At 37.4% G+C, this 12173-nt stretch overlaps 2 protein-coding genes across 8 annotated transcripts in view; one reads left to right on the top strand and one right to left on the bottom strand.

Annotated features, from left to right (window-relative positions):
* The first annotated feature begins 99 nt into the window (after positions 1-99).
* On the top strand, positions 100-1443 carry LOC116734090 (trace amine-associated receptor 1-like). Its single transcript, XM_032585242.1, has one exon. It carries the CDS (start codon positions 109-111, stop codon positions 1087-1089), a length of 981 nt encoding a protein of 326 aa, XP_032441133.1. The 5' UTR covers positions 100-108; the 3' UTR covers positions 1090-1443.
* Positions 1444-2816: 1373 nt separating this feature from the next.
* Positions 2817-12173, bottom strand: part of LOC116734085 (uncharacterized) — a 35706-nt gene continuing 26349 nt past the window's right edge. For 6 of the 7 annotated variants that reach the window (XM_032585232.1, XM_032585231.1, XM_032585236.1 and 3 more), the window contains 14 exons: positions 12004-12042; positions 11205-11368; positions 11038-11096; positions 9914-10044; positions 9621-9812; positions 8179-8367; positions 7950-8078; positions 7662-7843; positions 7101-7277; positions 4900-6279; positions 4739-4780; positions 4592-4642; positions 4427-4493; positions 2817-4037 (listed from right to left, as the gene is read on the bottom strand). In XM_032585232.1, coding sequence (XP_032441123.1) covers positions 3970-4037; positions 4427-4493; positions 4592-4642; positions 4739-4780; positions 4900-6279; positions 7101-7277; positions 7662-7843; positions 7950-8078; positions 8179-8367; positions 9621-9812; positions 9914-10044; positions 11038-11096; positions 11205-11368; positions 12004-12042 — 2870 coding nt within the window. In that variant the 3' untranslated portion in view covers positions 2817-3969. The remainder of the gene's footprint in view (positions 4038-4426; positions 4494-4591; positions 4643-4738; positions 4781-4899; positions 6280-7100; positions 7278-7661; positions 7844-7949; positions 8079-8178; positions 8368-9620; positions 9813-9913; positions 10045-11037; positions 11097-11204; positions 11369-12003; positions 12043-12173) is intronic. The other variant, XM_032585235.1, reaches the window with a different exon arrangement.

The following is a 12173-nucleotide window of genomic DNA, read 5'->3' on the forward strand; positions in this document are numbered from 1 at the left end:
AAAATGATTTTCTGAAGATATATGTAAAAAACAAAAAACAAAAAAAACTGCAGTTGAGATTAGACATTTTTATTTGAATAACATTTTCTATTGCTTCTGCTGAGTAATATGGAAACTTTGAACAGAAGTGGAGCTGTAGATTATCTTCATCCTTGCAATGAAGTTGGCCGTTTTTCTTCTTCCCTCCAGAATGTCTCCTCCAAGTTGTGTGTTTTACTATATATTTTTCTTGCTGTTGTAGCTGTCGTCACAGTGTGTGGAAACCTCCTGATAATAGTCTCCGTGGGTTACTTCACACAGCTCCACACTCCGACCAACTCTCTCATTGTCTCCCTGGCTGCGACGGACCTTCTGGTCGGAGTGCTGGTCTTTCCTTTCAGCATGGCGTTCTCCCTGAGCTCCTGTCTGCTTCATGAAGGCCTTATATGTCAAGTGCGGGACACCTTCGACATTTCCCTGAGCACCTGTTCTATTCTGAACCTGTGTTGCATTGCTGTTGATAGATATTACGCAGTGTGTCAGCCTCTCGCCTACAGAACCAAGATGACCAACAGTATTGCAGTGGCGATGATTCTGGTGAGTTGGGGTATTTCCGGGTTAATTGGAATCGGTATAACTATTGCTGGATTAAATCATGAACCGTGTGAAGAAAACTGTTCTATGGAGGTTCTGTTATCCAGCACTCTAGGTCCGACGTTTTCCTTTTATCTTCCGGCTCTCATTATGCTTTGCATCTACCTAAAGATTTTCTTAGTTGCACAAAGACAGGCGCGCGTCATCCACATCAATAAAAACTCTGGAGGAACAGCAAGCAAGAGGGAGAGGAAGGCCACAAAAACTCTGGCTATCGTTATGGGCGTTTTTCTCATCTGTTGGACTCCTCTGTTTGTTTGCATAACCCTGGTTCCATTCAGCGCTGACCCGGTGCCAGTTTCTGTGATTGAGACGCTTAACTGGGTTACTCTGACCAATTCCATGCTTAATCCTTTTATCTATGCATTTTTTTACAGCTGGTACAGGACAGCTTTTAGAATGATAGTTTCCGGGAAAATATTTCAGGGGGATTTTGCTAATTCAAAACTGTCTTGATGTCTGTGATGATGAAGAGCCTTTGTCAAGTTGGGGTATGTGTTTGTGATCAAGTATAATTTTTAACCTTTGTGGATACAAGAAAATCTCGTATGTATTTAGCCCTCCTGCGATCTTCAGAGACGGGGTCATTTGTGTGAATTTGCGTGCCTCCATTACTGCTGTCACACCCAAATTTCCCCTCCGTGAAACAATAAAGACTATTCTATTTTTAAATTTTTTTTTGAAGAGCTATTTTGAAAACAATATTCTTAACCAAACGTTGAGAATTATCATGTCGATTTGAGCACAGTGAGGATACAGAAAGCTTAGCTTGGAAAACAAAGACTCAATTTTCTTGGAGTCTGACCACAACCTACAGGACTTCTTAAGAAATCAAATTTAGGAGTAAATGTACCGGACTGAGAGAGCAGTTCAGGCAGTTAGCCTTTTATTGTTGAAGGCTAAGGTCGAAATGCATCGCTGCTGCCTACTACTGTGACCACCAAACTGCAGTAGAGATTTCCAAAATGTTAAGATGCCAAAGTATTTACTGCCACCTAGTGGCAAACAGAAAAATTGTCAGAACATATGCCTGGCAGGGAATAAGTATCTATTGCATATAATGATTACTCTGTGTGTAATTATATTACACACACACTGCAATATAATTACAAAGACCAGATGGACTCAGACCTGAACCTTCAGAGCCACATAAAGACAGTCACTGTAAGATTTGGTTTTTCCCTGTGTTGTTAAGTTTTTGTGTGTTGTTTTCAGTGTTGTCCTGTCTACCCCTTGATTGTTCCCAGCTGTGTCTCGTTCCCTGATTACCCTCTGTGTATTTAATGCGGGTCCTTGTATATGTCTTGTCAAGCTGTCTGGTTACGTTTGTTGCTACCAGGTTTTGAGCCTTAGCCTTCTGCTCTTTATCTGTGCTGGTTGGACTTTGGATTGTTGTTTTTTCTGAATTCATCATTAAATCATCGTTTCTTCATTTTCTACCTGGGTCCTCAGCATCTGCCTCTCCACCTCACACCACGCATCATGACAGTTACAAAGTCAGCCTTCTATCACCTGAAGAACATTTCTAGGAATAAAAGACTAATGTCTCAGCAAGATCTAGAGAAACTAATCAATGCGTTTATCTTTAGTTGCATTGCTGCAACAGTGTCTTTACAGGTCTGCCTAAATAAATATCACAGTGCAGCTGATCCAGAACGCTTCTGCTGGCATCCTGACTAAAACCAGGAAGACAGAGCACATCACCCAGTTCTAGAGTCCTTTCCCTGGCTCCCTGCAGTTCAGAGAACAGACTTTAAATTACTGATGTTAGTTTATGAATCAGTGAACGGCTTAGCACCACATTACATTAAAGACCTGATGTTGTTGTATCAACCTTCCAGACCTCTCAGGTCTTCTGGTTCTGGTTCTGCTCTGCATCCCCAGAACCAGAACCAAACATGGAGAAGCAGCATTCAGCTTCTATGCACCAAAAATCTGGAACAAACTTCTAGAAAACTGTAAAACAGCTGAAACATTGACTTCCTTTAAAATTAAGACGAAAAACCCAGCTGTTTAGAGTTTAATAAAATGTTTGTTAATGGTTTCTCGGTAACTGTATGACGCTGTTAATGCTTTTTTAATTTTCAGTTTTAACAATGGAAAGCACTTTGAACTGCCTTGTTGTTGAAATGTTCTACACAAATAAACTTGATTGATTGAATAATGACCAACTGCAGACAGTCGAAAGAACAGGCTCTGTCACAAGACTTTATTTTAATATTCAATAACGTGCAATAATTGTCAAATTAATTTTCAAAATAATGTGATATATTCAAGAAAGTGATTGCACACAAAAATAATAATTTCCAAACAAAATCTTAATCATAAGCTTGTGGACGTTTCGTTGAGATATAAAGGAAACACTCCTGCCTTACTTTACAATCCAAACACAGATCGTAAAGCAAGATAAACATGGTTTTCACGTCTACAAATACCACAGGCTCTCTTTAGCTCAGCTGCCTAAGGTTTAAAGAGGACTTCTTTGAGGGGTGAGATTTAGCTTTGACAGTGTTTGTGTCTAAAGCTGAGTTTTGTGTTGTGTCCTTTAAGGGCACAACACAATCCCCGAATCCTCCCGGAATTAAAGTCTTTGCAGATCTAATGCAAATGTAGGAACAGTAAATGTTACACGTTTTTAGTATCCTGTTGTGACCTGGAAAGACTCAATACAATGTTTTACATGTAAATAATATTAACCATAACTATAATAAGACTATTCTGCTTTTTCAACAAAAAAAACCCCCAAACCAAATCAGTATAAAATGCTTCTATAAACGGCTGTCATTGCATAACACAGATTACAGAGAAGTTATGCAAACAAAAGGAAGTAGCTGTTCAATACAATGATTACCATCGATCAATAACTCAATTCCACTTGGGGGATTTGACCTTTTCTGCTGCAAGTCACATAGTTTAATAAAACATAAAGATATTTTCCAAAGATTTTGTGGATATAAAACATGATATATAAACTAAAAACAAACAACTTTTTCTTTAAACTTACTTCAAATGCCATTCCATCTAAGGAAAATAAAATATATTATTTTTAACTTTTTTTTAAATTATGTAGTATTACATTATTGTGCATGTCCCATAAATAAAGGCCATGTAACATTAAAAATATTTAGCTTTTCTGCATTACACACCTATGAAAAGCTTTCTAAAATACTGCTTTTACAAGATGGCAGAATTAATGCTTCCTTCATTTTTCAAAAAGAGAATCGAGCGGGACTCTCTCAGATTATAATATCATAACTTAAAGAGGTTGTATTAATGAGATAAAAAAATTATTTGTATTTGTTGTTTTTCTCATATGGGCATGGTTTCCTGCCCATGTTAAGTGTTGAATGAGTCATTGGATGCACTTTGTCCAGTAGAAGACATATGGTACCCACTTCTGGAGCCTGTAACACACACATTGAAATATGTAACATCTTAAGCATTATCTCGTTATTTTTAATACGCTCCACTGCAGAAAATAACATCATATGAAAACAGAAAAACATTAATAACAGAGAAAGTGATGATGTTTTTTGCCATTTGGTGCTTTAATTATCCTTAGAAGTAAAATAACCCAAAACATTCAGATTATTCTAGGGAAACCCAAATTTGTTAGAGCAACAAGATAAAAATACGAAGTTTCCCAAGCCATACATATTAAAACAGTTTGATTTTATTATACTTGCTGCACACAAAGTGACAAAAAAGATCAAAATCTCTTGCTAATCGGTCAAGAGGTGGATTGTTTCTCTAAAGTTCTCTTAAAAGAGATACTTTTAATGAAGTAACATACCTCTGTTTCTTCTTATTTTCTGGAACAAGTTGCTCAGTCCACTAGATGAAGTTCCAGCACTGGTGCTCTGAAAGCAGAATCAAATTCTCAGTAAGAATTTGTAAAAGAGAATGAACGGAACAATACAAATGAGAACAAAACCTTTAACAGAGAAACTTTTCTTACCTGTGTTCTACCCTGTGACGTCAGTGATGGTATGTTCATTGCCGACCACACCTGAAAGGTTAATTCTCAGAGGTTAGCACACTGCTGCTAATACGTCATGATGTGAGAGTTCTTCATTATTAGCTTCTTTTTAAGTGACAAACTCACCTTTTTGTCCAACAGTGTTCCGAACACCAGAATAAAGAAACCCTTGAGAAACACAAAGGGATAACTTTAGTTTCATTTTTTCAGTCCATCATTTTGTAGCGATCAGTCAAACACCAGAACACAGAGCTACAGAGTAATGGGCATAAAAGTAAAATTCTTACCTGCAGTGAATTGAAGAAAGCAAAGGTAACATTGATTCCAAAGTTTTGGGGGCTAACCATGACTCCGACTCCCAAACCCCAAGTCAGCCCGAAAAACGGTGTGAGCACAGCCAAACTCCTGGCAATCACATACAGAACGTGCTTCTCTCCTGTTTGGGCTGCATTTCCTCCGACTCTTCTCCTCAGTATTTTGTACAACACCACAATCAGGATGACAAAGTTTATCACCACTATTATAAGTGCAGGGATCACGAAGGCCAGCAGAGCTTTGGACTCGTACCAGTTGAGCCAACAGATAACATTTTCCCGGATGTACCCATTCGAGGGAGCAGTTGCAGCAATAGTTATTGTTGCAATGATCAGCGGAGCTCCGTATCCCAAAGAGAATCCGATGATCAGCATGGTTAGTTTAGACAGCCCTCCGTCAAAGACACTGAGGGTCCGGTAGAGCAGCAGCAGGGCCGAGGCTAACATCCAGAAGAACAGGGCCAGGTAGAAAAAATGGATGAAGAAGGTAGCGGCTGTGCAGGCCGGAGGGTTCTTCTGGTCTGCGTCTGAAATGGCCGCTCCAATAATGAACCAAATGTTTGCAATCAGTAGGGACAGAGCGATGTTGACGATGGAGACGTGACGCAAGTACGACGTTGCGTTCTTGTTGATTTTTCTCCATATGATTGCTTCAATGATGAGACAAATGACCAGGCAGGCCATAGAAATTCCAACTCCAATGTAGGTGATGTAGTCCAGAATAAGGCTTTTGGGGCTGTCGGGTGACATCAGAATGGAGAAGGAGGTGGTGTGGTTGCAGTTGCAGCTGACCGTCTCATTTTCAAAGTAAACTAACGAGCAGCCGTTGTCGCTCCATCCTCCAAGACCATCATAGAGACTGAAATCCCAAAAGACACATTTAGGGTTTCCTATGGTGTCATTTGTGTAATTTATGACATCAAATGTCAATGAAATATTTGAGATTTCAACTTCAGGACGAACAAGGGCAACCCTTCCATGGACGCGGCTGGTGGAGGTGTTGAGCTGATCTCTTCCAGGAAGCACGTTGTACATTTTAGCAAAAATGATTATGGTGATGAATTTTTCTTCTCCACCAGCCTGTGGTATTTCTATGTCCACCGAGGAGTTATATACACTGTTGAAAGGGTCGGTGAGCCTTGTTTTGTTCAGGAGAATGAAATCTGTGTTGATATCCAGTGAATCATTGCCAATAAATCTTGGTAAGTTTTCAAAAACATTCAAGAATGCAGAGCTGGAGCTGTTTCTCGATAATTTATCTTCCGTTGTATTTCTGGTGTCGTTGTAATTTAGAAAAGTCCAAGACCCCCTGGCATTGTCAATCGTGAGAAGGCCGGCACTTTCTATGAAGTTCTACAGAAAAAAATTAAAAAGCAACACAAACAGCATGTTTTAATATTTTAACAAAGAAAAATACATGTAGCTTGTGATTGTGAGTATGCATGTTATGTGCTTTGGGCACATTCTAATTATTTTTGGCCTATTTTTCTAGATTGTTTTTGTTTACAGACTTTAGTTAAATGATATTCTCTGCACTTTTAATATTTTTTGAGGTTTGGGTAATTCTATATGTTTTGTAATTAATATCTGATTTTTTAAAGCTGTGGCGTTGCTGTCGTCACCCTGTAAATGGGCTGACCTTAGGGAGTGTGTAGACACCCGCCTTTCATCTCTCTCTTCCACTGGCTAGACCACTGCCAGGATAAGTCCTACCTGACATGCAGCCTGACATGCAATAGCTTCTGTTAGGCTTTGTTTGTTTGTTTTTTCATTGTGATTTCGGTCTAGTGGGGCTGGTTGTCCTGGTTTCGATGGCAAATGTTTGAACCCTTATTTGTGAGTCTGTGTCCTCAAATACATTGTGTCCTTGTTTAACGTAGCATATTTATGGGGGCTCGTTAAAACAAAGTCCGCCTTTCACAACTAGTCGTATGTTGGTTTTGTTGCGGTAACGATGTTGTTTTTTTCTGAGCCCTTTGGCACAGTCTGAGTGAGTTTGGAAGTTTAATTAGGACATTTGAACGTTGTGTTCTTGTAGCTTTGCTTGTGTGTTGGCTTTGTTAATAAAGTGCACCTTGACTCTATGCTGCGCCGTGTTGCGGGCGTATGAACTCATACCTGAAGCACATAGCCTTTTTGGATGTAATGATGCTTAAATGTACACATGTACCTACCCTTGTGGAATTTTTCCCTAGATTGAAGTTTAACGATGAGGTTGTGTTGGCGACATTTTCAAAGATCTTAATCATGGCAATGACTGTCGCTGGAGACTTAATGATCAGATCATTATTCTGTACAGTTGCACTTTTGAGATCCTCCAAGAATACTGGAATAGTCAAGGTATTCAAGTTCTGCCACAAGAAAGAAAAGAGATTTTCTTGTTAATTATGATCACATTACTCTAAGCAGTTGTTTATGCAAAATGTCTCTGTAATGAATATGCTATTCCTGTTATTATTTGACAAAACTGAAAACAGAATCATCATTCTTTTAGCACTTGTTTATGTTTTTAATAAGTGATTATTCATTATAGCATGGCTCAACTTCAGACCCTCTTAACGTCTCCTTGACTAGGTATCAAGTAATGTGTTGTGACCGACTACAACACATTGACATGCTTCCCATGTGACTTTTTTTAAAAAATAACTTGCTTTTAAAAACAATCTAATAGGTTCAAAATAAAGCAACACAAGTGTCTGTATTGAAAAGCTCAGAAAAAGCTCAAAAAAGATCACCTTTGATCGATCAAGCAGGTCCACAATCACTTGCAGGACACAGTTGTTTTGTTCATCTCCATAGTTACCACCTGGCATACAAACTGCTGTCTTTTCTCCCGCATAGTTAGTGTCACATTTTCCAATACCCGTATCCCCAATCATTGCATTTCCATATATCTCACTTGTGCAGTCAAAGTTCACTGGAGAAAAAGAAAACATGTTTAAGGTCATAATTTATGAGTGCTAGTAAACATAACTAGATTTTAAAAAACTGCAGGGAAATACTCTTGTTCATTTAATACTCACAGCTTGTGGTTAGTACCAGTGTGATTTCTTTTGCACTCTCCCTTTCTGTCAATTTACATTTGTACGTCCGCACATCACCATCAGCACATGGCGTAGGGGGTGTGAAGGTGTAGGATGTTACACCTAAATCTATCAGTAACGAAAAAAATGATAAATTCCCAAATTATTATTTTTTTGTATTGCAAAGAGTGTCAGAAATATTTAACTTATGTCTTTGTGTCACACTTACCTAGACCATTTGGATCGATCAATGTAACTTTCAATTCATCTACTTGGCAGGTCAGTACTCTTGTCCCAGAACACTTCACTCTGTCTTTGATTGGACTCACAGTGATCAGAGGGAGTGCTCTGGAAGTCAGCTGCCTCGTCTGTATGAAAGTTGAACCGGCTCCAAAGGTTATCTTACATCCGTACATCCCTGGGGAAAAAGATAAAAAGGTAGTGAAGAAATGGCTTGATAATACATGCCATACCAAGAGCTTTGACAGTGCAAAAAACTTTCAGGGTTGAGTTGTTGTGTTAACAATTCATCATAACTGGTTGAATGTATATATTCTGATATGCTGTATAAGGTTAGAAATTCACTTTCACTAAACAAAGTATAGTTTCTGAGAAGCTAATAAAAAGTAAGTTTTTTTCCCTATAAAAAAAAATTAGAAAACGTTTTTCTTTTTTTGCAATACAGTGAATTTCATTTTAATTAAATCCTTAGGAACAGCCTGATTAATATCACATGTATTCCTGGGTTTCAGTGCCAGGATGTGGCAACGTTAAAGTCAGTCAAACAAAACTCCCAAACAGTGATGACAAGAAACAGAAAAGGTGAAATATTCACAGGAAGGTTGGGATGTGTTTCACTCTGAAGTAGAAAGGATTTAATTTATTCATTTGGCTAAGTTAGGCAAAATAGAAAAGCCAGAAAAAAACAATTAAGGTTTACAAATGTAGTTTGGCTCCAACACTCTTCAACCATGTTTCCACCATAGGGAAGTAAAGAAATGCTAGATTTTACCAAATTCACAGCAAGTCAACGATCTGCTACCCTGCAGCACAGCTGTAGGAGAGCCAATCCAATTGAGTTTAGATATGTAACACCAATTCATAACGGATATTCTCACATGGCACTGCACAGACAAAATGTTGATGAGTACAAGCTGAATTTTCCGAAATATTAAAAACGAAATGGAAATCTTTCTTTAAAAAAAGACTGAATATGGCAGTAAAAGAATAGCTGATGGTAAAGTAACAGCTGTTACTTTAAAAACATTCCATTAAATCTATTGGCTTATTATTATTCCTTTTTTACATATATTTCATGTTTTTGTGTTTAATAAAGTTTTCCCTTATTTTCAGACCTCTCTTAAATCAAATCAAACCACACACCAATCAGGATCCATTGTTATCTATGCTTATTGAATAGTACAATATAAACAATATTTGCTGTCTTTTGCTGTGTAAGATAAACTTTTGTCCCATTTCTCCTTGAGTCCTTGCATTTATAGGTAAAGTGTAGAAGGAGATGGGGGGGAAAAATATGCAGTTTAACAAATATCTTCAATTAAACCATATTCTTTTTGAATACAGTGCATGAGGATACTAACAAAATGTCTTGACATTATTTCCAGTTTTTGAGTTTTCTGTTTGCTACCAACTGCTAGATTTCTTTCTTACCATCATCATACTTTGAAAATCTAGGGATTAGGATTGAATATTTATCAAAAGTAGATTGTTTGGGAAGTTCTCCTTCTTCTCGTGTCCACAATATTTTATAGTTTCCAATGGTGAGGCCAGATGTGTCACATGTCAAGTTTAAAGTGTCCCCGGCGTAGAGAAGGTCTTTATCAACAGACAATGGGCTCGAACCTTCATAGAGATAAGAGAACATCATTAATCAGTTATCCTCAAACATTTTAGTATTAAATACACATTTTAAATATTCCCCAGCCTCGTTAAGGTCTACTTACTGACAATGCTGACGGGGTATTTTGATGCCACTTCTGATAATATTTCATTTTTTGTTATCTGAACTTTGATTTCTGTTGGTGTTTCAGACGAAAAAACATTGAGCTCATAATTAGCGATTGTACTCCCAGCCCTGCAATGAAAAAGAAAAATCTTAATTTAAATCACAAAGAGAAATATTTAATTCTACTCAGAATACATTATTTATTATCTGCAAAGTTGTTGCAAATAAATAGTTACATAAATGGTACAAGATGACCCAAGGGTCTTTTTATTACTTGGGATTGCAGCTTCTGATGGAGAAATGCAGACCCATATAATCACACTAACACCATGTTTGAGTGGCTGCATGATTAGTTTTTCTGAGAAGCTATTTTGTTGTTTTTTTTCACATATACTAGGATTCACACCTTGCAAAATGTTGTTTTCATGTTTCATGGCTCTTATTGGTGTTTTCTGGATTCTCTTTCCAGACAGCTAGATGTCAGTGACTTCGCTTCTTTTATTATTGACTATTTTAAATTGGTGAATGACATGTTGCTTTCCATTTGCCAACTTCATGCTGTCAGAAATGTTCTATTGAAATTATTTCTTGATATTTCTATAGATTTGGTTGTAAAATAAAGAAAATGCATTTATAGTTTAATTATTATTTCCCGAGTAAAAGAAACTACCTTTTTGTAAAACTATGTTATATTTCTTTGATATTACAATTTGTTTGAAACACAGTAGCAAATAAGACAAAAAAAAAAGGAAACCGTCACAAATTATTGCCATAATTTATGTTCATATGCTCCTGAATTTCATCTCCCCACATATGTACTCCTCCATCTGTCACTCTTCTTTTAATATTGTATGGTCTGACTTGAAGTAAAAATCCATGAAATGCATATTTGTCTATAGCTGAGTCTGTTGGGTACGGATGGCACAAACCAGCTAACAGCACTTGTGGTGCCATGAAAATGAAACTGAACTAAAGGACCCATTTGTGTAAGTACAAAGTAAAAAATAAATTAATGTTTCAGTAAACTTTTAGTTAATGTAAATGCAAAATTATACATCTGTTTGATTTTGATAGACAATTTAACACAATTCACGGCAAAAATGAGAATAAAATTTCACTTACTGGAAATTCAGATTTTTAACTGCACACTTTGCTAAAACAATTGTACACTTGTTTAAAGTCTGTTTGAGAGAATGACAAAGACAAGAAATAAATCAAAGTACATGCTGTAATTTCAGCGCTATGTTATGAGAGCAGAAAGACAGGCACATTAAGTAATGATGACTTACAGCGTTATAAACGGTTTGATAAACTACATTGTTCTTCTCATTGAATGACTCGCTGAACGTCATGTCCATGGTAAAGGTGCCCAATACATTTTTAGGCGATGGTGTAGCTACCGGCGTTGTCATGGTTGGCGGTAGTGAGGTTGTGAATGGCCGAGATGTTGTGGCTGAAATCGCAAGACACAAATTAAAAGACCCAATTAAGGTTCTCAGATGTTTTAGATCTAAACAAATAAACACATGAAGAGCAAAACTGAAAATGGTTTTCCCTACCGAGACATGGTGGTCAACTTTACTGTTCAAAGTGTGATACAAAAGTAATAAAAACGGTGATTGGAGGCGCTTCACATTAAGGTTGACTGTAGTCTGTGTGAGCACATTGCATCCCCAAAGCGCAGAAGAAGAACATTGACGTGACACAGCATGGGACTGTTTAAAGAAGTAATAACAGAGCCGTCTGTGGATCTATTTTAAAGTTACTCATAAATGGCAGGATGGGACAGCAGCACTCCAAGATCACAACAAGACCAAGTAAGATAATAAAAAGAAAGGAAAACTAATTCCAAGAAACTACACAAATGTTGGTTTGTAAACACATTTTTATGACATTTATTATAGTAGTGTCAACATCTGATTATGATTGGAACCATCCATCTTTTCATGGCCTGATTTTACTTAAGCTCTGAGTGAAAATGTGCAGATTTTGCCAAATGCAACTTAAACTTGAAACTTTCTGCTGAAGCAAACTCTAAGGTAAGTTTAACTGTTAAACTACAACTCAGTTGTTCATGTTTTTATATACCTGTGGGAGGTGCAGGAGTTGGCTCGCATTTAGTGGCATCTGGAGAGAAGAAGAGAAGAAATAAGGCTAAAAGAAAGCAACCAATGTTGCATCATCAGGACTAGAATCTAAGACACATATTGGCAGCGAAACAAGCAACGTCTCTATGATCCTGTACAGACGTCTAATCG

The sequence above is a fragment of the Xiphophorus hellerii genome, chromosome 15 (genome assembly GCF_003331165.1).
Source record: "Xiphophorus hellerii strain 12219 chromosome 15, Xiphophorus_hellerii-4.1, whole genome shotgun sequence".
Classification (NCBI taxonomy): domain Eukaryota; kingdom Metazoa; phylum Chordata; class Actinopteri; order Cyprinodontiformes; family Poeciliidae; genus Xiphophorus; species Xiphophorus hellerii.